The sequence below is a fragment of the Dromiciops gliroides genome, chromosome 5 (assembly GCF_019393635.1).
Source record: "Dromiciops gliroides isolate mDroGli1 chromosome 5, mDroGli1.pri, whole genome shotgun sequence".
Classification (NCBI taxonomy): Eukaryota; Metazoa; Chordata; class Mammalia; order Microbiotheria; family Microbiotheriidae; genus Dromiciops; species Dromiciops gliroides.
Genome location: NC_057865.1, coordinates 222,247,975 through 222,263,190, shown reverse-complemented (window position 1 = coordinate 222,263,190; position 15,216 = coordinate 222,247,975). Strand labels below are relative to the sequence as shown.

At 46.9% G+C, this 15,216-nt stretch overlaps 1 protein-coding gene across 2 annotated transcripts in view; it reads left to right on the top strand.

The window, feature by feature from the left end:
* Positions 1–15,216, top strand: part of ITGA5 (integrin subunit alpha 5) — a 34,795-nt gene that overhangs the window by 15,596 nt on the left and 3,983 nt on the right. Inside the window, exons 17-27 of one of the 2 annotated variants that reach the window (XM_043968496.1) lie at positions 2,092–2,246; positions 2,802–2,939; positions 3,824–3,891; positions 4,705–4,855; positions 5,007–5,099; positions 5,474–5,553; positions 5,708–5,788; positions 5,889–5,994; positions 9,175–9,327; positions 13,363–13,443; positions 13,593–13,706. In XM_043968496.1, the coding sequence (XP_043824431.1) occupies positions 2,092–2,246; positions 2,802–2,939; positions 3,824–3,891; positions 4,705–4,855; positions 5,007–5,099; positions 5,474–5,553; positions 5,708–5,788; positions 5,889–5,994; positions 9,175–9,327; positions 13,363–13,443; positions 13,593–13,706 (1,220 nt within the window). Of the gene's footprint in view, positions 1–2,091; positions 2,247–2,801; positions 2,940–3,823; positions 3,892–4,704; positions 4,856–5,006; positions 5,100–5,473; positions 5,554–5,707; positions 5,789–5,888; positions 5,995–9,174; positions 9,328–11,861; positions 12,099–13,362; positions 13,444–13,592; positions 13,707–15,216 lie in introns of those variants that run through there. The other variant, XM_043968497.1, reaches the window with a different exon arrangement.

Here is a 15,216-nt window from a genome sequence, read left to right as displayed (position 1 = left end):
GAAGGAAGGCAATGGAAGTGAGGGGACCAGAAAAGACCTCCTAGAGAAGGTGGATTTGAGCTGAGTCTAGCAGAAAGCCAGGAAATGGAGTTGAGGAGGGAGAACATTCCAGGCCAGTGCCAAGAAATGGAACAAGGAGATGAATGTAAGCTCCCTGAGGACAGGGACCAACTTTTCCAGATCCCCGGCACTTAGCACGGTGCCTGGCACATAGTAGGTGCTTAATAAATATTTAATCAGTGGTTGAAAAGAAGACCAGTGTTGCTGGATTATGATCCAGAATACAAAGAGCACAAGAAGGCAGGCAAGGAAGGAAGGGGACAAGTTGTAAAAGGCTCTAGAAACCAAGCAAAGGACTTTCTAGTGGATACTGTTGTTGAGTTCGAGTTAAGAGTGTGATGGGGTCATCAGAACTGCACTTTCAGAAGATCACTTTGGCAGCTGAATGGATTGCAGTTCAGAGAGACTTGAGGCAGGGAAACCAACCTCCCAGTGTGAGGTGATAGGGGTCCAACCAAGCAAAGAGAAAAGGAGAGGGGCAGCTAGGTGGCGCAGTGGATAAAGCACCGGCCCTGAATCCAGGAGGACCTGAGTTCAAATCCAGCCTCAGACCCTTGACACTTACTAGCTGTGTGACCCTGGGCAAGTCATTTAACCCCAATTGCCTCACCAAAAAAGAGAGAGACAGAGAGAGAGAGAGAAAGAAAAGGGGAACTAGGTGAGAGATACTGTAAGGTAGAAATGACAAGACTTGGCAACAGTCCAGGTATGTAGAGCGAGTCCAAGTGAGAAGCAGAGGTTGTGAGCCTGGGTGACCGGGGGGATGGTGGTGGCCTCCCCACTTACAGGAAGGCCAAGGAGCGCAGAATACTCTGGAAGAAAGATGAGTACTGACTCGGACATGCTGAGTTTGAGGTGTCCAAGGGACATTCAGTTTAAGAAGTCCAGTAGGCAAGACTGGAAGTGAAGAGAGAAGTTAGGGCTGGATAAATAGATCTGAGAGCTGATCCTGGAGTTGATGGAATCGCCAAGTGAGATGGTATAGAGGACCCAGAATAATACCTTAAGGGAATCCTCACAGTGAGTGAGCATGAAAATCCAGAAAAGAAGATGGGGAAGGGTCAGAGAGGTAGGAGGAGAACTTGGAGAGCAATGCCACCAAAATCCTGAGAGGAGAAAAGATCCAGGAGAAGAGGGGGATACACAAGGTCAGAGAAGCCAGAAGGATGAGGGGGAGAAAAGCCATTTGATTTGGCCATTGAGAGGTCATGGGTGACTTTGGAGAGAGCAGCTTGACTTGAATGATGAGGTCAGAAGCCAGGCTGCAGACTGCAAAGTATTGAGGGAAATAAGGAGAGTAAGCATTTACACAGTTCCTACTATGTGCCAGGCACTTTTACAAATACTATTTCATTTGATCCTTACAACAACCCTAGGAAATAGGTGCTATTATTACCTCCCTTACAGTTGAGGAAACTGAGACAAATAATGGTTAAGTGACTTACCAAGGGTCACACAGCTAGTAAGTGTCTGAAGCCAGACTTGAACTTGGGACTTTCTGAAACCAGGCCCAGCAATTTAACTACTGTGCCACCAGCTGCCTCTGATGAGGCAAGGGGACAAATAGCTCCTATGTCTTTAAGAAAATCAGCTAATGGGGCAGCTAGGTGGCACAGTGGATAAAGCACCAGCACTGGATTCAGGAGAACCTGAGTTCAAATCCGGCCCAGACACTTGACACTTACTAGCTGTGTGCCCCTGGGCAAGTCACTTAACCCTCATTGCCCTACCAAAAGAAAGAAAAAATCAGTTAGTGGACAGAGTGCTGTTCCTGGAGTCAGGAGGACCTGAGTTCAAATCTGGCCCAGACACTAACTAGCTATGTGACCCTGGGGCAAGTCATTTAACCCTGATTGCCTCCCTAAGCCCCCAAAACAAACCAAAAAAAGGGGGAAAAAAAGAAAAGAAAACTCGCCAGTAAAGTTGAAGAAAAGAAACCAGGCTTCTAAGTAGGGAAGGAAGGAGGAGAGATGAGTTCTAGAGGGCTGGACTCCTGGGTCCAATGACTCCCCCTCCCCCTACTTTGTTTAGGTTTCACTGTGGAACTTCAGCTGGACTGGCAGAAGCAGAAAGGGGGCATTCGCCGGGCACTATTCTTGGCCTCACAACAGGCATCCTACACCCAGACCCTACTCATCCAAAATGGAGCCCATGAGGACTGTCGGGAAATGAAGATCTACCTTCGGGTATGACCACACCCATTCAGAGTCCTACTCATTGGGTGGGAGTTAGAGGAGATGGATACCCTTGGGCTCTTCTTCTGGGAGGGCAGGACAAAATTTTAGGGATAGTGGATGCAAAAAAACTCCAAAACCTCTGCATGAGGGAGGTAAGGAAATAACCCAGAGATACTTGGAACAGTTGGTGGGGGTGGTGAGTGACTACTGTAATGGGAAGGGATTAGGGGAGCAGAAGACTGGTGTCTGGGATCCTTAGATTCTGGAGAAGAAATATTCCTTCAACTGGAATACACTGAAGATCAAGTCTCCAAAGGCCTTACAACATTCACAATAGGCTACATAGACTGGTTGTGCTTAAGGGAAAGATCCTAAGGTCCAATCACGAAAACTGGAATCATTCCCTACGTGGACCCAGGCCCAGTCTCCCAGCTCGACATCAGGCTGCATGGGAAGGGAAAAGGGGCAGGGGTGGGGTGAGAAGGATGGAGCTGTTCCCTGTAACCCGGAGCTGGGTCCACAACTCTCCCATCCCTATTCAATGCCTTTCACTATTGTCCCCAGAATGAGTCTGAATTTCGAGACAAACTCTCCCCAATACACATTGCCCTCAACTTTTCTCTGGACTCCAAAGCACCTCCAGACACCCATGGCCTCCATCCAGTGCTACACTACCAGAGCAAGAACCGAATTGAGGATAAGGTATGAGGGGATTAGGGGATTAGAGGGGGCAGAGCCTTTACAGGGAGCAGGTGAGAAGTAGGAAACAGGGGCAGCTAGGTGGCGCAGTGGATAGAGCACCGGCCCTGGAATCAGGAGGACCTGAGTTCAAATCTGGCCTCAGACACTTAACACTTACTAGCTGTGTGACCCTGGGCAAGTCACTTAACCCCAATTGCCTCACTTAAAAAAAAAAGAAGAAGAAGGGAACAGGAAATGGAGGGATTTGGTCTCTTGAGCCAGGAAGGTCTGGGTTCAAATCCTGACTCTACTACTTAACTATGTGAGCCTTGGTTTTCCCCATTTTGTAGAATGGGGATAGTAATATCTGTAGTACCTAACTCACAGGATTCTTGTGAGACTCAAATAAGAAAACTGGGTGGCCCATGAGGCTTAGTGCAATTATAAACTAGTAAAACTGTAAGCACTAAGACTGTCTGGGGACACCATGTCTATGTAAAGTATTTTGTAAAGTGCCATAGAAATGTCAGTTACGATTATTCTTATTTCTATAACCAGTTAATTATTAAAACCCATCTCATACACAATTATAATTATACTATGTTATATCATATTATATAATGTATGGTATATAATTTTATTATAGAATATATCATGTTATATATTTATTATAATAAATTATATATAATTTAATGATGGTGTTGGAGTTGGTGGTGATGGTGATGAGAGGAAGAGGAGGAAGAAGGCCATGGGAAGGAAGAGTTGGAGTTTAGGAAGATGGCATTCTGGGAAGGGGGAGGCGCCTACAGGTAGCCCATGGGAGGACAGGGCCGGGTTTTTCTGGAGAGGGGCTAAATTAAAGGGCATATCCCAAACTCTCCCTCCTCCTTCCTTGTCCTCCTTAGGCTCAGATCCTTCTGGACTGTGGAGAGGACAACATCTGTGTGCCTGACCTACAGCTCGAAGTGTTTGGGTAAGTGGGGTTGAAGCCGTAGTGCCCAGATGACCGAGGCTCTCTGTGTTCAAGGGGCTTGGAAAGTGAGGGGCAGAGGCTAGGGCAGTTCTAGCTAACACCTTGGTCCTGGGAATGGAGAAGGGGGTTCTGCTGAAAGGCTTAGAAGGACTTGGAGACAGGATGCTTGGAAAGAGGAGAGAGTACAGTGTGGGTGCTAGAAGTTTGGCCTCTGACATTTGTGAGCCAGGGCAAGCTGTTTCACCGGTTTCCTCATATGTAAAATGAGAGGAGTGGAGCAGATGACATCCAAGGTCTCTTCCAGCTCTAAATGTACGATGCCATGCATAGTTCTCCCCAACAGAGCCATAAACAGGAGTTCTGGCCCCCAGGGCATGTTGGGTGGATGTTGGGGTGGAGTGATGCTCCTTACCCAGAAGGAAGTCTGTTGCAGTTGAGTGCAGTAGTAATGGGAGGAGTGTGGGGGGGAGCTGTCCCCTTAGAGTAGTGCTTATTAAAGTGTGGTCCCCCCACCCCTGCAGGTCTGGAGAAGAGGGGGCATGTCACTGGGGGAGGGAATGCTCTGAGCCAGAGGTGGCACCCTTGGGGTAACATCCAAAGAGAGTCCCGGCTCTTCCACCCAGGATGGCTAGGGCAGGCCCATTTCCCTTCATGGAGGCAAATTTTCCTCGTTTGTGAAAAGAGGGAGCTGGCTTGGTTTGGTCCTGCTCTAGGGCTGGTGAGGCAGGGCCTGGGTCTCTTGCCAAAATGTGGGCAATTTTTCCTTGACCCTTGAGCCCTAATGTGTGACACTGCCACCCTCCCTCCTGCCAGGGATCAGACTCAAGTATACCTGGGTGACAAGAACGCCCTAAACTTGACCTTCCATGCCCAGAACTTGGGAGAAGGAGGGGCCTACGAGGCTGAGCTTCGAGTCACTGCCCCCCCAGAGGCTGAGTACTCAGGACTGGTCCGCCACCCCGGGGTGAGTGGGGCTAAAGGGAAGGGATGTGTGGGTCTCATAACTGGGAAAGCCTGAGCTGGGAAGGGGCTGGGGTGACTGAGGCAGGACAGGCTGGGGACCCCCCACCCAGAGAACTGGAGAGAGTGCCAGTGCTGCTGTTCTTTTCCCATAGAATTTCTCCAGCCTAAGTTGTGACTACTTTGCTGTGAACCAGAGCCGTCAACTTGTCTGTGACCTCGGGAACCCCATGAAGGCTGGAGCCAGTGTGAGTGGGAGGACGATAGGGTCAGGGTCAAAGGTGACAAGAGCCAGGGGAGGGGTAGATCTGGGAATGGAGTGGAGTCAAGTGAAGGGGCTCCAGCATAGGATTCTTCAGGCAGGCTCCCTTAATAAATGTTTGTTGATTGACTAGTCTGGAGTGGGACAAAGCCAGGGGAGGGAAGGGGGCCTGAGCAGCTGAGAGGGGAAAAGGAGAAGGAAGAGTGACAGGAAGGAGAGTGGGGTTGATGAAAGAAAAGGGATTGAGCTGAACATTTGCTGACGTTTATATGATGCTTTGAGGTTTGCAAAGGGTTTTACATAATTCTCTCCTTTGAGCCTGACCAGTCTCCACCCCTCCTTCCTTCTCTCTGGCTACAGCTGTGGGGGGGCCTTCGATTCACTGTCCCTCATCTCCGGGACAACAAGAAAACCATCCAGTTTGATTTCCAGATTCACAGGTAGGGACGGGGCCAGGGCCTGTGGGTAGGAGGAGAGGAGAGAGACCCAGCAGGGGAAGAGAGTGTCTGTTGGACCAAAGGCCTCTCTGCCCTGGCTCACAATCTTCTATTTTCTTTCCCCTCCCTTCTTTGTTCTTTGTCCTTTGTCCTGCAGTAAGAATCTCAATAACTCTCAGAGTGAAGTGGTTTCCTTCCTGCTCTCGGTGGAGGCTCAGGCCCAGGTCTCCCTGAACTGGTTAGTCACAGGGGCATGGTTAGGGATCTGGCTTGGGCACTGGGCTGAACCTTCCAAAGGGATCTGGGATCCACACTGACCCTTCTCTCTCTCCCCCCAGGGTGTCCAAGCCAGAGACGGTGCTATTCCCAATGAGCGGCTGGCAACCCCAAGATCCGCCCATAGAAGGGAACCACATTGGCCCTGAGGTCCACCACGTCTATGAGGTGAGAAGGGAGAAATAGAAGGGAGGCTGGCAGAGGGAGGGGGAGAGAAGAAGAGAAGCCCAGGGAAGAATCAGAATTCCATGGAGAGTTTAGAGACTGTTGAATCCCACCCTATCGATTTTTAAAAATTTTATTCTTATTTTGAACTTAACAAACACCAAATCAAATGGACATTTACACACACACACAGTAGAACAGAAAAAGATGATTGTACGTGAGACAGAAGGTATCTGTTTAGTATCTTTTGGAGGGGGGGCAGGGCAATGAGGGATAAGTGACTTGCCCAGGGTCATACAGCTAGTAAGTGTCAAGTGTCTGAAGTTGGATTTGAACTCAGGTCCTCCTGAATCCAAGGCTGGTACTTTATCCACTGCGCCACCTAGCTGCCCCTTTTTTTTGTTTGTTTTTTGTTTTGGGGGGAATTTTTTGCGGGGCAATGGGAGTTAAATGACTTGCCCAGGGTCACACAGCTGGTAAGTGTCAAGTGTCTGAGGCCAGATTTGAATATAGGTACTCCTGAATCCAGGGCCGGTGCTTTATCCACTGCGCCACCTAGCTGCCCCTTCTTACTCTTTTTAAGCATAGGAGCTCAACCTGTAGCATTCAAAGCTATTCTGTCAGTCTCTGCTTTGTCTTGGCCTTCCTTTTGTTCTCTGCTCGGCATTTAAACAAATGTCTGAATGACCCTCTTTTCTTTCACTGTTCCCCTACCTCCTCCCTCTCCATCTCCCCCCTATTCTCCTACCTTCCTACTATTAAAAAAGGAAAAGGAGAAAGGAAAAATGAGTTCTGGTAACAAACACACATAATTAAGGAAAACAAAATCCCACCTTGACTATATATATTGAACCTACCCCAATTCTATCAGGAGACACTATTACTGACAGTCTTCTGCAGTCATAGTCGGTCTTTGCATTGGCATCGGTCAGAGTTCTCAAGTCTTTCACATGCAGCCCTCTCACTTTACAGATGAGAAAACTGAGGCCCATCTTTAAAGTGAGGGCTTAGGACTTGAGATGATCTCTACATATCTGATAGCTCTGAGTCTTGTCATCCTATGAATGGCACACAGGAAAGTGGAGGTGACACTGGAGGGGGATGAGAGGCAAAAGGAGAGGCAAGGACTAGTGGCTGCTGGTCAGAAATGAGAGACTGTGGCACATTGCCTTCATTGGGGGAACAAGAGAGGGCAAGGGAGAGATCCAGCACAATTCTACAAAGTACCCATGGGGACCAGAAGGAGGGTAGGGGCCCTGGGAACTGAGAGGCGGGACAAATACCAGGAATCAGTAGAGCTGGGACACTGCACCGATGGCTTCCTGCAGGGGCTGGGGCTGTGAGAGAGAAGAAGGTATTTCTGTAGCACTTTAAAGTTTGCAAAGGAAAAAACCATGGAAACATTGTCTCATTTGACCTTCTGGAAACAGTTATGAGAGACCAGCAGCCCAGGTGTATTACTTTCATTTTATGGTTGAGGAAACTGAGGCTCAGGGAGGTTGTCAATGGGTGTTCAAGGAGGATTAGCACGTCTGGGTCTATTTCTACCACTGACCATCAGCATGGAAGCTTTGGCCTGCTCCATTTCTTTTTTTTTTTTTTTTGAAGTGAGGCAATTGGGGTTAAGTGACTTGTCCAAGGTCACACAGCTAGTAAGTGTTAAGTGTCTGAGGCTGGCTTTGAACTCAGGTGCTCCTGAATCCAGGGCTGGTGCTCTATCCACTGCGCCACCTAGCTGCCCCCCTGCTCCATTTCTGACTGGGGCTGGCTCATTCTTGCTTAGACATCTGGATACCGATGCCCCACTCCCAGCCCTCCTAAGGGTCATTTTTGGTGTCGGACTTGGTGGAAACACCCTCAGCCTAGCTCACTTCAGGTCAGAATTCCTGAGCTCAGGCAAACCATCAGCCTCTGCTTCCTAGGTAGCTTGGGCTACTATGGTCAGCAGAAAGAGATGTTTCTTCCTGCTCTCTAATAGACCTGCAAGGTCTATTTAGGAGGGAAGTTCTGTTTTGGATATGTTGAGTTTGAGATGCCAATGGGATAGGTAGGTAGGTAGATAGGTAGATGATAGACAAAGATAGATAGATGATTGATAGATGATAGGTAGGTAGATGATAGATGGATATATAGAGAGAGAGATGATAGAAAGATAGGTAGGTAGGTAGATGATAGATAGATAGATAGATAGATAGATAGATAGATAGATAGATAGATAGATAGATAGATAGATAGATAGATAGAGATAACCAGCAGGCAGCTAATGATGTGGAATTTGGGAGAAAGATTAAGACTGAATATATAGGGGCAGCTAGATGGCGCAGTGGATAGAGCACCGGCCCTGGATTCAGGAGTACCTGAGTTCAAATCCAGCTTCAGACACTTGACTCTTACTAGCTGTGTGACCCTGGGCAAGTCACTTAACCCCAATTGCCTTGCCAAAAAAAAAAAAAAAGACTGAGTATATAGGGGCAGCTAGGTGTGGCGCAGTGGATAGAACACTGGCCCTGGAATCAGGAGTACCTGAGTTCAAATCTGGCTTCAGACACTTAACACTTACTAGCTGTGTGACCCTGGGCAAATCACTTAACCCCAATTGCCTCACTAAAAAAAAACACAATAATTTTTTTTAAAAGACTGAATATATACATTTGGGAGTTATCTTTGTAGAGATGACACTCAAACTTTGTCTGAGAGCAGATGAGCTCACTAGGTAGAGAAAGAAGAGAAAGAGGCTCAGGAAAAATCCTTAGAGGAAACCTAAGTTTCAGGAGTAGGAGGTAGATGAGGAACCACCAAAGGAGGCTGAAAAGGACTAATCAGACTAGTAAGTGGAAAACCAAGAGAGACAATGTCCCAGAAGCTAAGGGAAAAGGGTATATTCTGTAGTAAGGGATGGTCAGGAGTATTAAAATCTGCAGTGATCAAGGTGTATGGGTCCTGAGAAAAGGCCACCAGATTTAGCCTTGAGAAGTTGTTGGTGACCTTATAGAAAGCAATTTCAGCAAAGTGTCAACAAGTCAGACTGCAAGAAGTTGAGAAATAAGTAATCTTGGGGTAAAGGATAGAGGGACTTAGAAATACGTACAGGTCAGTAGTGCCAAGATCAAGGTGAGCCAGAGCTGAGGTCAGTACCAGGACTGAAGCATCCCCTACTAATGGCTCCATTCTTCTTTTCCTCAGCTTATCAACCAGGGTCCCAGCTCCATCAGCAGAGGGATACTGAAGCTCAGCTGCCCGCTGGCCCTGGATAAGCAGCAGCTCCTCTACATCACCAACATTTCAGGGCTTAGCAACTGCACATCTAATCACAATCCCAACCCACAGAAACTGAAGGTAAGGAAATAGGCAGTGGGACAAGAGGGAGACGGGAGGTGTGGAGGGATGTGGGATCTGAGCTCTGGAAAAGAGCTCTAGGGAAGGGGACACTGCTCCGTTCAGTTCACTTCACTTCATGGTCATTTATTATTCTGCCTGCTGTGTGTAAAACACAGTGGTAGCTCTTGGGGAAGATGCAAAGTTTAGGTAAGGTAACGTCCTTGGCCCCATGGAACTTACAGATGAGATGAGATGTGTAAATACATATCATAGAATCACAGAATTTGAGAGTTGGAAGGAATCTCAGTGACAAAGGAAGCCCCATTCTAACATACCAGATGAGTGGTTGTCCACCCTGTTTGAAAACCTCCAAAGAAAGGAACTGTTGAAGAAATTTATCCTACTCTTGGGTACCTCTTATTGTGTGGAAGTGATTCTTGGCATCAAATCTAAATGTGCTTCTGTGCAACTTAATTGCTAGCAATTATATAGTGCCTACTATGTGCTAGGTACTCTACTAAACAAATATGATTTCATTTGATCTTCACAACCTTGATTTTTACCTACATTGTGAGGTGGGTACTATTATTATCCCCGTTTTACGGTTGAGAACACGGAGGCAAACTGCTTAAATGACTTGTCCAAAGTTGCATACCTGCTGAGTGTCTGGGAACAGTTTTGAACTCAGATCTTCCTGATTCCAGGCCCAGTGCTTACTAGCTCTATCTGTCTATGCAGTGTGCCACCTAGATGCTTGGTTCTTCCCTCCGAGGCCAAAATGAGCAAATCTGATCCCTCTTCCATGCATCGTTGATCAGTCGTTTCAACCACTTCCAATTCTTCGTGACCCCCATTTGGGGTTTTCTTGGCAAAGATACAGGAGTGGTTTTTCATTTCCTTCTCCAGCTCATTTTACAGATGAAGAAACTGAGACAGAGTTAAGTGACTTGTCCAGGGTCACATAGCTAATAAGTGTCTGAGGCCAGATGTGAACTCAGGAAGATGTGTCCCATGACAACCCTTCAAACACTTGAACACAACTGTCATATCTTTTCCAGACTAAACATGTCCAGATCCATCTGTCCTGACCTGTAGCCCCATTGCCATCCCAGGGGACCCCCTTCTAGACACTTTTCCAGCTTATCCAGTACCTAGGCCTGATCCCGCTATCCTAGAAGAGATCTGACCTGGAGAGTACAGTGGGATTTCTCACCTCCCTATTCCTTCATCTTTAAGATTTTGTCTCTCTACTTTTCTAACTTTCTTTCCATAACTTTCTTGGATTGCTTTTTTTTCCTAATTTTTCCTCATTCTATCTTATTTTATTTTATTTTTTTAGTGAGGCAATTGGGGTTAAGTGACTTGCCCAGGGTCACACAGCTAGTAAGTGTTAAGTGTCTGAGGCCGGATTTGAACTCAGGTACTCCTGACTCCAGGGCCAGTGCTCTATCCACTGTGCCACCTAGCTGCCCCATATCTTATTTTATTTTTTGGACTTCTTTTTAAGTTTTTCCAAGATTTCTTTTTGGGCTAGTGACCATTTGATGTTACCTCCTCCCATCCTAACAGAAACCAAGATTCCCTCAGCTTTTCTTTTTCTTTTTTCTTTCTTTTTTTTGGGGGGGGAGGCAGTGAGGGTTAAGTGATTTGCCCAGGGTCACACAGCTGGTAAGTGTTAAGTGTCTGAGGTCAGATTTGAACTCAGGTCCTCCCAAATCCTATCCATTGCGCCACCTAGCTGTCCCTCCCTGAGCTTTTCTAACTTCCACAGCACACTGCTAAGTCACTTGGAGCTCTTGCAATTCAATTAGACCCCAAGATCCTTTTCAGAACAATCTCTGTCTATCTGTGCCTCCCTCACTTTCTGCTTGGGGGAGGTGTTCTTTTGTGCCCATGTGCCAAACTTTATATTTCTCTCATCAGAACTTCATTTTATTAGATTCAGTCTGCCAAGATGTTTTTGGATCCTAACTCAGTCATCTGCTGTGTTAGGTGTCCCTCTCAGCTTCATGTCATCCACAAAGTTGATGGGCATACCATCTATGCCTTTATCCAAGTCACAGATAAAAATGTTAAACCACTCAGGACCAAGCACAGAGCCCTGGGGCCTTTCACTGGAGACCTTCTGCCATGTTGATGTCAAACCATCAACAACTGCTCCCTGAGTCTGTCCATCGGACCAGTCCTGAGTCCATCCAGTTGTATTATCATCTAATTCATACTTTTCCAAGTTTTAAAAAAAAAAACCCATGAGATATTATATCAAATGACTGGCTAAAATTGAGGTAAACCATATCCATATCTTTTCTCTGATTTACTAGTTTAATAATCTTGTCACACACACACAATATGTAAGATTAGTCTGCCATGACTTTTTTTTATTCTGGGTCTCCCTATGTCACCTGAGTAGGAAGTACAACATTTATTCATAGATCAAACCCCACTGTCGATCAATAAGGAATGACTTGTTCTTGGTGCAGTCATGTTGGTTCTTTGCTATTATCACTTCTCTTTCTAGATATTAGACAACCATCTTTTAATATCCTTTCTAGAACGTCCCCAAGAATCAACATCAAGCTCACTGGCATGTGGTTTACAGATGATTCTCTTCCCTTTATGAAAAATCAGAACATCTGCCCTTCTGCACAGTTGTGGGAGCTCCTCTGCTCTCTGTGATCTTCCATACCTTGTTGATAGTGGCTCCCGATCCCATCTGCCCATTGTTTTGGGACCTGAGGATGTAGCTCATGTGGGTCAGTTGACTTGAATTCATCAAAGATGATTAAGTGCTCTTTTTCCATCTACTTACTTATCTTGGTCATCAAATCCACGTTTGCCATTTTGATTCTGTCATTTCCAATGAAAAGATCATTCTTCTTGGCAGAGAAAACAGAAACAAAATAAAAATTGAGCTGTTCTGCTTTTACCGATTGTCAGTCATTGTCATCCCATCTACCCTCCCAGCAAAAAAATAAAAATAAAAAAGAACTGAACTGCTCTACTTTCCTTCTGGTGTCAGTTATCATCCCATCCCCCACCCTGCCTTTGATCCTCCTGTTTCTCTCCAAATAACTTTAAAAGTGATTTTTATGAACCTTAGCTTCCCTCGACAGCCTTAGTCACTCTGATAGTTTTTACAGGACTTACATTTACGTTGACTTTACTTACATTTACACTCTTACGTTCATCATCTGTTACCAGGCCTTAATTCCATTTTCTGTACATTTCTTTTAAAAGTATACATCAGTTGATGAGTTTCCTGTGCATCCACATTGGTCTCTAGAGAAGTCTCATTTTTTGTTCCTCATTGGAATTGTTTCCGCTTGTGTCTTCAGGATTTCCTTCTTGAGCATCTCTCAGGCCTCCTGGGCTAACTATCGAAATATTTTAGTCTATGAGATCATACTTGCCTTTCCTCTGAACCCAACAAAGCCTGCTTTCCTAAAATCTAGGGTAGATATCGGGTTATTTCCCTCTCATCCTTCCAACCCTAGCAACTATTTCCTCCCTATTAGTGAGACTTGTATCCAAAATAGGATTCCCCCTTGATGGCTGCTCCACCTTTTGAAGGATGAAATGATTGCTAAGACATGTCAAAAAGTTATTAGACACTTATGTGGATTTCACGTTTTATTCGTACTATTGTTAAGTGCATAACAGAAGTACAGACAGAGTGCTTTTGTACTGGGGGTGGTCTTTGCAGGAAGGGAGAGAGGAATGAAGGAAGGCTTCCTGCAGGAAGTGGTGGTTGAATTTAAAAGGTGAAGAGAAAAAAAAAAGGTGAAGAGAGGAAGGGAAGACATTCCAGGAAGCTACGCTAGGGAGAGGCCAGTGATGCTGGTAGGAAAAGAGGAATGAAGGTAGACACTATTGAGAATCCAGGAAGGAGACAACAAAAATAGTTAGCAGTGAAGTAAACTAAAAGGAAGGAGCTCCTGGTTCATCAAACAAGGCTTCTCTAGAACAGAGATCCAAGGTAAACCAGCCCTGAAAATAGGGTCACCTCTACAGGGAAAGGGGAATGGAGTCTAACTTGAGTTTCTCTCCCCCCAGCTGGATCCTGAGGAGCCCCAGCACCAGATGCAGAGACGGGAGGCCTTAGGCCGGGGATCTACCCCTGGGCCTCGAGTTCTGGTAAGTTTGGAATTTGGGGAACCCTGGGACTGGGGGAATAGACTCAGGACCTGAGAGTTGCTGGAGGGCGTGGAGCCAGGGATTAGATTAGGAGCTAAATGTCCAGACTTCTAGGTCCTGGATACCTTACTCTTCTAATCCTTCTTCAGAAATGTCCTGAGGCAGATTGTTTCCTGTTGCGCTGTGAGCTAGGACAGTTACACAGGCAGGAAAGCCGAAGTCTACAATTGCACTTCCGAGTATGGGCAAAGACCTTCCTGCAGGTGAGTGCCTGATGCCAGACTTTCCCCCCTCCTTCTGTGTGCCTGTCTGTCTCCCCCTCCACCTGCCTTCCCTTCCTCTTCTTCTCCCCCTTCCCTCCCTATCTGTCCCTGTCTGTCTCCTTCTTCTGCTGTCCCTTCTCTTTCCTCTCCCCTTCCCCCTCCCTCTCCCTGTGTCTGACTTTCCCTCCCCCTGCCTCCCCTGCTCCTTCCTCTCCCCTCCCCCCTCCCTTTCTGTCCCTGTGGCTGTCTCCCCTCCCTCTGCCTCCCCTGCTCCTTCCTCTCCCCTCCCCCCTCCCTCTCTGTCCCTATGTCTGGAGCCCTCCCTCTGCCTCCCCTTCCCCTTCCTCTCCCCTCCCCCCTCCCTCTCTGTCCCTGTGGCTGTCTCCCCTCCCTCTGCCTCCCCTTCCCCTTCCTCTCTTCCTGTGATTTCATAGGTCCAGCTCCCAGTCAGGAGCTTTTTCTACCAATTGCAGACTGGCACCTTCTCTGCATCTTACACTACCAGAGATTTGCTTGGGGCCCAGAGAGGTCAAAGGGACTTCAGCCGGGGTCTTCCAAGGCCAGCTTGCTATCTACTACCCCATGCTAACCTTTATCATCATTCACTGGAATAAGAGATAGAGGAGCAGCCCTGGAGTCAGGAAGACGTGGGTTCGACTCCTGTTCCTGATTCATATGAGCTGTGGTTAGATCATTTAGCCTCAGAGTGCCACAGGCACTAAAACAATAAATGACAGATGAGTTGCCAGGATAAAGGCATATCTGGTATTCCCTAAACGGATGAAACAAAGGGGCCAAGGTGAATCCCCAAAGTTGATGTCTTTTTTCTTGCATCACAGTATTTTCCCCTTATGCACCTCCCTACACTGAACTTCTTGTAGCCCCCCAAAAAGGCAGGTAGTCAGAACCACTCTACAAGGTGTCCTTATCTGACAACATGTACCATCCCACCTCTCTAGTGAAAGGAAATAGGTCTAAGGATCCAACCCCCCGACCTTTCACCTCCAACTAACCCCACTCCCCCAACCTAGGGCCCCCAACCTCCACCTCTTCCTCCTCCTTCAAATTCCCATTCCCAATATTTACCTCCTCCCCTTCTCTGACCATTTTCTGAGCTGTGGACCCATGCTTCCACCTGGTGGACAAGATGTGTATGGCAGCCTCTCCTTCCTGACCTCTTCAATGACAAAGAGCCAGAAAGAAATTCACAAGGGGGAGACAGAGAGACAGAAATTCAGAGCAAGGAGAGATGGGGAGGGAAAGACCCAATTGGACAAAAACACACAGGCAAAAAAACAAAGAGGCAGACATGCTTTGGGAGACAATTCAATACAAGGCAACATTTATTGAACACCTACTGTGCGCACAGAACACTTTGCTAGTTCCTGGAGGGCATACTTGAATATAAGAAGGACCCTTGATTCTGCTGGTATGAGTCCTTCCTGCCCCAATCAGCAGCAACTCTTCTGTGCCTCAGTTTTTTGCCCAAACTTCATTACGTTTTGATCAA